General features: G+C 32.5%; 1 protein-coding gene across 3 annotated transcripts; it reads left to right on the forward strand.

The window, feature by feature from the left end:
• Positions 1–6,090: 6,090 nt before the first annotated feature.
• On the forward strand, positions 6,091–10,587 carry LOC107905708 (uncharacterized). Of its 3 annotated transcripts, XM_016832538.2 has the most exons (13): positions 6,091–6,286; positions 6,362–6,473; positions 6,555–6,618; positions 7,212–7,313; positions 7,403–7,467; positions 7,551–7,643; positions 7,915–7,994; positions 8,076–8,292; positions 8,508–8,563; positions 9,342–9,470; positions 9,599–9,782; positions 10,187–10,334; positions 10,400–10,587. In XM_016832538.2, the coding sequence occupies exons 1-12, from the start codon at positions 6,225–6,227 to the stop codon at positions 10,310–10,312; spliced, it is 1,290 nt and encodes a 429-aa protein (XP_016688027.1). In that variant the 5' UTR covers positions 6,091–6,224; the 3' UTR covers positions 10,313–10,334; positions 10,400–10,587. The 3 variants fall into 3 exon arrangements, with proteins under 3 accessions (XP_016688027.1, XP_016687951.1, XP_016688100.1); XM_016832462.2 differs by having other exon boundaries at positions 10,187–10,587; XM_016832611.2 differs by having other exon boundaries at positions 6,104–6,286; positions 6,395–6,473; positions 10,187–10,587.
• The last annotated feature ends 1,302 nt before the right edge of the window (positions 10,588–11,889 follow it).

The raw sequence follows: 11,889 nt of genomic DNA on the forward strand, positions 1-11,889 counted from the left end.
TCAAAGTCTTACTTGAATCCTAGCATTTAGCCGTCGGGTCTTTAAAGCTCGGATATAGTACGAGCACGAAGCCTACGGACATTAATCAGGATAATATTCTCGCATAAAGCCTGCGGGGTTTTAACCCGGATATAGTACTGACACAATTGCCCTTCGGGACTTATCACATTTATACACTTCCACATCCGTCACATTGGCCATTCGGCCTTATCACATATATACACTTTCACATTCATCACATTGGCCATTCGGCCTTATCTCATATATGCATGTTCACATTCATCACATTGGCCATTCGGCCTTATCACACATACACATGTTCACATTCATCACATTGGCCATTCGGCCTTATCACACATACACATGTTCACCTTCATCACATTGGCCATTCGGCCTTATCACGCATATATATACTTTCACATTCATCACATTGGCCACTCGGCCCTATCACATATATATACTTGTACATCAATTTCATCATAACAAAATTGACTAGGTATACTAGTCATTTGTGGCTTATAGCTTCACTTTAATACGAATTTGGTACTTTGATTACCAATGTTTAATCAATAGCTTATAAGCAACTCAAATGGTTTTATTAAGGTTTACAACAAAATCCCAAATTCAGCACAAGCTGTTTTTTTTCTGAGCAACAGTCATTAAATTATTCGTAAATGGAGCTACGAAACTCCAAATGGAGTGCCGTTAATTTTCCCTGGAAATAGACTCATACATATCTTATCCAGAAAAGTTTCATAATTTTTGGTTTGGCCAATCAATACCAGATTTTTCTTAAAGTTTCCCCTGTTTCACTGTTTGACTAATCTGACCACTCTTCACTACGAATCAAATTTCTCATTGTACGGAATTAAAAATGTGTTCTATTTGATTTCATTTGAAACTAGACTCATTAAGGAGTCTAGGCATATAAATTTTATCTTATAACCATTTTTGTACAAATTATAATGATTTTATAAAAACAGAACAGGGGATTTCAGAGTCATTCTGACACTGTCCCACACAACTTTAAATATCTCTTTATAGGAAATTTCTTTGCTTCCACGGTCTCTTTTATAAGAAACTAGACTAAATAAGCTTTGATTACATATTTTATTCAGCCTATAATTCCACACCAACAATTTATAGTGATTTTCTAAAATCACGTTACTGCTACTGTCCAAAGCAAATTATTACAATTTGCTCTTAAATTTCCAAGTCCAAACACTTATGAACTTACCATTTGAGTTTAAGACATATCATGGCCACATCATATCTTATTAAATCAACTCATTATGTCCTATTATGACTGAATTTACTCAACGTTTAATCACTTAAAACTTACCTCGGATGTGGTCGAACGATTTCGGCGGCTATTCGATCACTTTTTTCCTTCCCTTTATCGGATTTAGTTCCCCTTTGCTCTTGAGCTTAATTTAACAAATAAATTGATTTAATCATTTGAACATCGAAAAGAGAAAATCAAGGTACTTAACCCATATATATATACATTAGACATTAAAGTCACATACATATGAAATCATGAATCAACTCAACATATTAACCCACACTCTCTTTTAGCCGATTGTCTAAGCCAAGATTAAGCCACCAATATGCTTACTTATGGCCGAACATACACATCAACTTATGTACTCATTCATGTGGCCGAACATACATGTCTATGTTGAGGCCGATTGCAACACTTAATACATTCTACAAGTATGGTCACTTGTATTGACTAAACACCATTTTGTTTCAAGTTCAAAACTTGGCCAATACACATATATACACTAGTAAAGCATCCTCTCCCTTTCCATCAATTCAACACATGCATTACTCATTAATATACAAAATTATATTCGGCCTTAGCACACAACTTGCTAGCCGATTCTTCTCCATCTAGCAACTAATGCACATATGTGCTCATTTGTTAGACTCTACTTCATCTAACAACAACCATATTTTCCCTTCTACTTCCTACCATGGCCGGATGCTCAAGATACCTCAATATCGAAACTTTTAGCTTGGATTGCTTAAAGAACTTGGTGATGAGTTCAAATTTACCTAACACCTCAAGCCTCATAACACATCTATATAGCTAACATGCTAATAGTCTCAAGGCTTCAACTAAAACTTTTGAAGCCTCTTAGTTGAATACTAACTCTCTAATAATCCCAAATCCATCCATGAGATAGTTAGAATTTAGACTAATCATCCAAGGGATGTATGAACTTTCAAAGCAACACTAAACATACCTTAATCTAGTGAGCCTTCATAGCCGATTTTTCTCCAAGCTCATTCCCTTCCTTTCTTTCTTCTATTCGGCCAAAGATGTTCAAGGATGAACACTTTTTTTTCTTTGTTTCCTTTCTTCCATTCACGGCAAAGGGGGGCATGGATAAGACCATTTTTTTCATCACTCCACCTTTTTGCATTACTTTAATCCTAACCCCCTTTTTTTATTCTTTCTAACATAACTCACTAACACAACATGTTTACAACATGTTTCCACCCATAGCATGGCCGGCCACTATGCTTTAATTTTGGGTAATTTGACATGCAAACCCATCATTTCACAACATGCATTATTAGGCCACTTTACATTTGCCTAGCACATTTCCAAATTTTCTCACATAAGTCCTATTTGATAAAATTCACTTACTATTAACAAAATTCAAACATGAAATTTTCACACATGCATATGTACATATAATGAGCATCAACTATGACGGTTAATTATCTTTATGACTCGGTTTAGTGGTCCCGAAACTACTTTCCGACTAGGGTCACTTTAGGGGTGTCACAATTATCTACATATCTGTTATCTATGTACGCTTATATGTAAGCATGTGAGCGTGTTAGACTGTTTATCTGTATTTGTATATTTCTGTATCTGATATTGAGGATGGATGATGTATATTAGAGGAAGCGTTCTGAAAGGCAATTTACGCCTATTATCTGGTAGCATGGCTGCATTATATCTGTTATGTGCCACATCGGTACGGATGGTGTGTAAGGATGGTCGGAGATGGTGTATAGAGGACGGAGGTAGGATTCTGATTTCTGATTTTTGATTTCTGATTCTAATTCTGATTTGCACATCTATGTCTGTATCTGAGCTGGGCTTATGCCCGTATCTGTATCTGTCTGATTTTGAATTTATGTATGTGTGCATGCTTAATTTTGTGGGGTTATACACTGAGTTTACGTAAACTCACTCCTTTTAGTTTGATTTGTACAGGTAATCCACAGTCTTAGGCGGATCGGTGTAACGGAGGACTCAATGGTGACCACATGTCATGGACTGATTTTGGTTATGGTTTTTACTTTAAATTCTCGATTCTTTTCTGAGTATTTTTGTAAAATATGGACTTTTCGGATTGTTGTTACTACTTGGGATATGACTGTACTTTATGATTTTAATATTGCAAAACTCGACAAAACCTCGAATTTTACCAAAAGCAACTGATTGAATAAGAATGTCGAAACTGATAAAGGTGATAAGGGTTAATGAATTAATGTGGTTTTAACTTAATAACAACGATTTTTAACCCCATTTCATGTGACACTTCTAGATTCAGCCATAACGTCTAGGCTGAGTTTGAGGTGTTACATAACCTATGGTATTCTATTTAGTGTTTGTTAGTGATGGCATGTACATAAAGACTTAAACCTTTCAAAGAGTTATATTTAGGATGTTTTACAATTTTAAGTGAAAAATGTATTCAATTTGATTATTTGTAAGTTATAACTTAGCTTTAATTTACTTTGAGCTTTGTTATGCATTAAATGTTAGTTTTAAATCTCATTTGAATGTGCTTGTAATGTTTTGGAACTTGTTGGAATGATTGGGTAGTGTTTGGAGGGGGTGAAATATAGTGTTTAGGTCTAGGGGTCCTTAGTAGAGATACTTGCCTTGTGGTGTTGCAATAAGTCAAATTGTGAGCAAAATGCTACAATACTAGGTAGTTGTTTGATTACTTCTCTAGAGTTACCTATACCTTTGCTCTAGTTTGCCCACTACACTATTTTGGGATCATTTTCAGTCTCGAACACCTCGAAACCATTGCTAAATAATTTTAAGATGTTTCTAAAGCCTTCAAAATGATTTATACTAAATTTTATGGTTTTATTTAATTATTTTAGAGTGTGATTTCTTAAACGGTTTCAAGACTTACGTTATGCTATGTGCTCTAGACTTGTGCCCACTTATATTTGAGGACTTTAAATGATTTCAAACTATTTCCGAACCCTCTAAATGTGGTCAACTTGTTTTAAACACAAGAATGTGTCATAAAAAGACTTATTATTATTATTATTATTATTATTATATAAAAACATGATTTTGAATAGGCTTTAAAATGTCATTGTAGCATCTCCTATCCGTACCAATCGTCGATACAGCTAAGGTATTACATAAATTTCCTTATAATTACTAGAGGGTATAATATTACCCTAGTAATTACATTTTCTTCCAATTCCTTAGTTTATTGGTTAAGATGGAGGCCCTAAGTTCTTGAGCACCTAAATTCAAATTCCACTATATGCAATTGTGATATGTGGGTCTACAATCCTATAATGTGCATGCCATGTATGGATTTTATCCAGTTCTTTTTCATTCTTCGTTCGTTGAGTTTTATATTGATTTAATTCTTCATTATAGTTGGTCGAATATATATATATTTGCTCTTGTTAATGTACTCTATCTGTAATAGTAAAACTTAAAAAAAAATCAAACTAACAAAATAGGATAAACTTGGACAACTCCCTTAAAAATAAACCCGCATGACAAAACTTGAATATAAAACCTCAAGTATAGAGAAGGTATATTAAAAATAAACCTGCATAACAAAACTTGAGTATAAAACCTCAAGTATAGAGAAGGTATATGACAAGTTCATTCTTTTAGATTCTTATAGAAAATGTATATTTAAAAAATAAAAGTTGATTTAAAATTAATAAATATGACAATTTTGTTAATCTTGAGTCACGATTTTCAGTATTAGATTGACCACTAATTTTAAGTTCAATTGTTCTAATTACAGGTCAAATCGATCACGGTTAAAAAAGAAGAAAAATTTGTTTCTTTTAAAAACTTCAAATTATCGCAATTTTCTTCTTGAGGATATTTTATTGGCTTGAATGTTTGGCGAATTTTGAAGTGAAGAAAATGAATTAGGATAGTAAGAGAAACCATTTTCTTTTACAAAATTCCTTTTTCTTCCTTCACCCATATTTCCTCCAACAAATGTTTCCCTAATTTGAAAGTCCTTAAGCTCCATGTTTCCTCCAATGATGGCGGTGGCGGCAAAGGTTGAGGCAGAAGAAAACAAAAGCAAGGCAGCTGACATCAACAATAAAGACGAAAGAAAGAGCAAACCTGTTTTACTTTTTTATTTTTATTTGTTCTATTTTGCTGGGTTGGGTTTACTAAATTTAAAGGGATTTAGGGTGGTGGTTGTTGTTTTTGGGCCAGGAAATTTGGCCCCCATTTTTTAACGGTTCATTTTTTTTAGGCTTGAATTAAAATTTCTTAATAAAAATATATAAATATTAATATAAAAAAGATTTTGGTAAAAATATATTAATCCCTCTCAATTTTGATATTATGCAAATTGGTCTTTCTAAAACAAAACAATAACTTCTATCAATTTTAAAAGTGACAACTAAAAACAATTAATCACAATATTAATATTTTTTGGTCAACTGTACACATTTTTTATTGGTATAATAAAAAATTTTAGCACTCAATTTTTATAAATTTTGTGCGAATGTTGATATAATGTGTAAATTTTCCATGATAGATTTGTTAAATTAGGACCAAATTAATAGAATGTATAAATATTGCGGGCTAAATTTGTTAAATAAAGATTAAATTGATAAAATATGTAAATTTTGAAGACTACATTTATTATTATACCAATAAAAAATATATAAAATTAATAAAAACAATAATTTTGTCACTAATTCTCCTTAGTTGTGTACTTTTAAAATTGACAAGATTATTATAAGAGAAACTAATTTTCCCAATTTGGAGGGACCAAAGACGTGTTTTTACCAATGATTTTTATTTAAATTCGAGTGATATTTAAACGAAACATGCTGCAGTCCGACCTGACCCGATCCGGGTCTATTTCTAATTGCGACAGTCGGTAGTAATTCAAGTAATCGACCAACAATCTTCAGGCAGGCGGGAGATTAAATTAATTTTTCTTTCAAAAAAAAAAATGGCGGAGCCGATGGAGATTTCTTCTTCATCCGAATCTCTCAATCTTCAATCAATTCGCAGGTATTTTCTCTCTTTTTAACACACTGAAGTAAAATTGTTATACATAATTTTCTAAAATTTAACTTTTGTTTTTAGCCGAATGAATGACCTCTCAGAGATTCATAATAGAAATAAAAATGATGTTGGGACTGAAGCTCTCTCCTCGGATTCGGAGAAGCTGCTCAAAGACTGCAGTTTTCATTTTCAGGTGATTCTCCAAATTTTTTTTTGTACATTCTTACAATTTAGGGTTTTGTTGAAAAAAAACTTGGAGAGTGGATTTATGCAGAGTAAAGTGAAGCAAATTATTGAAGAGTATTCTGACGTGGGTTTCTTAGGCATTGAAGATTTAGGTATGTTTCCTTTCAGCTATTAAAATTTTTTTTGGTTAATTTTCTTAAAAGTATATTGCCTATATGCATGTACAATTGAACTTGAACAGAATACCCATTTGTTTTTCCCCCTTGGGTTATTGTACCCTTTTGTTTTCAAGACCTTTAATGGAGTATTATTACGTTTGGGAGAGGTTATCCTATTAAGTGGCAACTTCTTTAACTCGTTTTAGTAGTCAGGTTGTATGGATTTTAGTGATGAAGTTGTATTTTTTTCTTTCTTGTGGAAAATCTTTGGGTTTAGTGGAATATGAATTTAAAACGGTTTTTAGATACTGATAAGGTTTCTGATATGGAATAGAGTGGATGGTTTAGGATCCATTTAAAGTTTTTGATGCTCTTTTGGATAATATGTCCGATATGTAATTATTGGAACAGTGTGTCTGTGCAATGCAAGTATTTTACAAATTAAAAGAATTGAGGCGAAATGCAACATCATTTGAAAAGGAGTGCTAAAAGATGAATACCTAGCTCATCATAGGAAAATATCTCTTGGTAGCAATGCAAGGTTGTGTTGATGCTGGATTGATTCTTTTTTCTTAATTATTCATAAGATAAATACCTAGCATACTTGAAAGAGGAGCTTAATCAAGTGGAGGCTGAAAGTGCTAAGATTTCTAATGAAATTGAGGATCTTTCAAGAAATCATATTGAAGGTGAGACTTCATCAACTTAGGTTTGAATTTCATTTGCAATTACTCTTAACCGCTCTTATGCTGATTTATCTTTAAGTACTTTTTTACAGAATCAAATATGCTGGAAGACAATCTTGAAGGCTTGAAATGTGCATTGGATTCTATTGCATCTCAAGTTGGTTCTTCTATGTTATTTCATTTTGAAATAAATTTGGAAGTCAAACTTCAACAGTTAGCTTTTTCACTTTTTTGTTGTAGGAGAGAGAAGAAGAGGATCCAGGCTTCGGCTCTTCTATGAATGGTGAAAATCAGTTAAATGTGCTAGATGCAAATGAAGGGCAAAAGTTTGAGGTTCTTTTGTTTGTTTTCCCTTTCTTCTTGAATACTACATTAGATTTAAACTGATAGCTGAACTTTAAGAATTGTAGCATTGGTTTCTCGCTTTGTAAGCATCTTTACAAGAATCTCTTTTCTTTGGTGACTTCCTAAGTTCTAACTTCCTTATAGATACCTAAGATGTTTGGTATACTCAATTAGGATATTAATCATTCTTCGAGTTGTTAATGGTACCATGCATTTTACTTCATTGAGCATTCAATTTCCTTCTACATATGTGTTTCAGATTTTGGAACTAGAGAGTCAGATTGAGAAGAACAACTTAATTTTGAAGTCTTTGCAGGATCTTGATTCTACATTCAAAAGGTAGTTTGATTTTTTTCCCCTTTAATTATACGTATATACCATTTACCTTTTACCAACTTTGTCCTCTTCTTTTATTTTTAGATTAGATGCCTTAGAACAGATTGAAGATGCATTGACAGGCTTGAAAGTCATTGGTTTTGATGGAAACTGCATTAGGCTGTCATTACAGACATATATTCCAAAAGTAGAGGGTGTTTTGTGCCAAAACATGATTGAGGATATTTCTGAGCCATCTGAAATGAATCATGAATTGCTGGTAGAAATTGTGGATGGAATCATGGAGGTCAAGAACGTTGAAGTATGACTAACTATTTTCTTAAAAGTTACTATAATATATTTCCTCTTTGGATGAGAAATTTCATTCATTATTTTCACTCCATGTTCTCTTTTTGGCTCAAGTTAAACAGGCATTAGAAAAGCTGTATTTTCTTCTGAAAGAAGAATCATATTGGTTCTTCATGTCTTTTTGTTTAATTGTATTGAAATGCTCATTCATGTATCTTTGATGTTCAGATGTTCCCAAATGATGTTTACATAGGCGATATAGTTGACGCTGCAAAGTCTTTCAGGTTTGGTTTTGCAATTTCTCTGACTTAAAGGCTGAATTCTAATTTTCCTGTTTATTTTTGCTTGCATGTGTGCTCGTGTAGTGGTAGAAGGCCATTAAAGGGAATGTAATTTGTCAGTTTTGTACAGACTAATATATTGAACCCATGTGTGATTTTTTGAAATGCAAGTCTTCTGAAGGACAAGCTACTTGTTTCTTTCAGTTTTCAATGTCTTAGTTTCGATACCTAAGATTAACTGCATCTCTTTTCTCATCCTTTCTGCCATCTGCTCTAAATAGAGTATAAAACCTTACAACCCTCTTTTATACATCTGTTTATCCATCATTTTGAGGCTATTATCAAATTATGGTCCTATCATATTAATTCATCCTTTAGCAACCAAAAATCTTCATTCAGACTTTCAGTTTTTTTTTATCTAGAGCAGTCATTTGAACCTTTAACTTCCCATCTTTACCTCCATATTAGGTCCTGTTTTACAAGGCAATCACCCTTACGCATAAGCTTTATTAATCCTTGTTGTTTTTGTGCTAAAAGTACTGTTCACACTTCACGGCATTTAGTTCCTTCTCCCTTTTACTGAGCTGTTTGTGTTATTGCTTTATATACATCTATTATTTATATAAATGTACATTTCCTTTGGCCTAATAAACCTGTCATGTAGAGATTGCTAGTAGCTTAATTTAACCTGACAGGAAACATTATTTCTATTGAGTTTGAAGACAATAGACCTAGATTTGAATTCCTTATTTAAAGGGTGTGATCTATTGAAATGTTGTAGGCAACTATTCGCTAACTTAGTGGCACCAGAGACACGGTCTTCATTGGAGTGGCTTGTGGGGAAAGTGCAAGATAGGATTATCTTAAGTACTTTGAGACGATTTGCTGTGAAGAGTACAAATAAATCCAGGTGAAACTCAAGAAAAAGTTTAAACAGTGTTAATATAATATTTTCAGAAGTTTCAAAGTAGCTTATCAGTTGTGTTTGAAAAGTAGGCAAAAAGAGAAGCTTTTATATTTGAATAGTACCTAATGTAGGCATTGCTTTGAGTACTTAGAGAGAGATGAGACCATTATAGCTCATTTGGCTGGGGGAATTGATGCATTTATAAAGGTGTCTCAAGGTTGGCCACTGTCAAAATCTCCACTAAAATTGTTATCTGTCAAGAGCTCAGATCATCATTCAAGGGGAATTTCATTGAGCTTGATTTGCAAGGTTGAGGTAAGTGGCATTTATTTAGTTTATAAGTGCAGTTTGAAGGTTCTATTAATGTTAAACTTCTCCAAAGTGGAAACATTCCTTACTCAAAACCAGAATCTAATTTAAATACATATTTCATTAAAATTTTATTGTTTTTCTATCTTTTTGGAGGCTACAACACAGAATGGTGGCGTCCAATTAGTTTTTTGGCTTAATTGAGCTGAGTTGTTTCTTTAACGTTTTACTTGTTATCTTTTTGTTTCTAGTTTCATGGCACGGAAAAACATTTAACAACGATCCCATTTGTCATAGGATGAGAAAAGACTTTGTCAGCTTTTCTGTTTCTGTTTTTGCTATAGTGAATTTGATGAATACCATACTTAATTGTTTTCGGTTTATTCTTTTTCCTTAATTTCAATTATTAGGAAATGGCTAATTCCTTGGACATGAACATTCGGCTAAATTTATCAACTTTTGTGGATACTGTTGAGAAGTTGCTTTTAGAACAGATGCGCTTAGAACTTCGGTCTGATGATGCCTCTACTAATTGACCATGATGCAGCCTGTCACTTGGTAAGTTTGAATGTCAATGTCGTATATAATCTTTAAGATTTGCCAACTCCATTCCAAATTCTCAGGAAATCTTCAGTCAAGATCTTGCCAGGATCAAATCCCTCTACGACATACAAATTGGCAACATCCTGTAAAAATGGCTAGCTATTGTTCTCTCTAGCTTTTGTAATCTACTGAAATTTTAATGACATAAATCAGTCTTGTAGAACACCAAGAATTTGCTTATGGTAATTGATTTGCTTATTAAAATGCACATGAAACGATTTTTATGCCTACTATATTGTTTTCTAATATATCATAGTTTTGGTCTTTTGAAAATTATCAATTAAGGTGTATTATGAACTGATAAAGGGCATTTTTATAAGCCAAATATGGTTTTACTTTTCGGCCAAGAACATTATGATACATAATGTCTCTAAAGGATCCAATCATATTCATATTCAAATGGTTAAATTTTGCTATTAGTCCTTATATATTACGAAAGTTGTAGATTTAGTCTCTATATTTTAATTTGATCATTTTTAAAATTTTAGTCTTTACCAAACGATTACTGATAAATTCATTAGGTTTTGTTATTTCTAAAAATTTGATGCAACAAACATGTTATCATATGTAATATTATGTTATCTTGTTACTTTCACATATTACTCGTTACAGATTTTGTTAATGAGTGTTATTTGTATCGAGATTGAAATTTTAAAATTCAAAGAGTATTAGGACTTAGAATGATTCAGATAGAGAATATGGATTAAATCTATAACTATACATATAATATAGGACTAGTAATCGAATTTAACCAAATGAATTTAACTCTTACTATTTGAGTTAGTTTAAAATTTCAAAATTGATGAATTAAAAAAGCATATGTGATACGAGTCACAAAAGCCCAAATTCTTGAGGGCAAGGCCCAATAAGAAGATTCCAAGCCCAATCAAGAAATCCACCCATACTTAGTTGAAAATCAGGCCAAATTGTCAAAGTGGCCGAAGTTGTAAAGTTTTATTTTTATTTATTTATTTATTTTACTTAGTTTAAATGTTTATCCAAGAGTCCCAAATAAAAGACCCTTGGCCGAATTTCCATATTAAAATAATTAGGAGTTTTTTTTAGTTTTAGTTTTAGTGTTCTAATTAAATTAGGAAAACATTTGAAAGGCCTATTTATATGGCTTGGCCAGCCACCCTACATTACATTACAATTACATTGAAAATTTCAGATTTGATTTGAGTGAAAATTCTCTTTGAGTTCTTCAAGGATTTTCTCTTGGGTTTTCTTTAGAAGTTGTTTTAACAATCTTTTTGATTGTGGGAGCCATCTTCAACCTTCTTCTTGCCATTGATATTCTTTGGAGGGGAGATTAGAGCCGTTTGAAGGGAGTTGTGAGATCTTTCGAGATTTCAAGGCTTCTTAGGACTTATCTTTTAATTTCTTACTGTCAATTCTTTCTTTATTTCTACTTGTGCTGAATCATTATCTAATCTATTTTCTGTTCTTATTGTGTTTTCAGCCTTTTTCTATCTTAAGGAATCAGCCCAAAAATCCCCAATTTCTAGGG

The sequence above is a fragment of the Gossypium hirsutum genome, chromosome A05, assembly GCF_007990345.1.
Source record: "Gossypium hirsutum isolate 1008001.06 chromosome A05, Gossypium_hirsutum_v2.1, whole genome shotgun sequence".
Classification (NCBI taxonomy): Eukaryota; Viridiplantae; Streptophyta; class Magnoliopsida; order Malvales; family Malvaceae; genus Gossypium; species Gossypium hirsutum.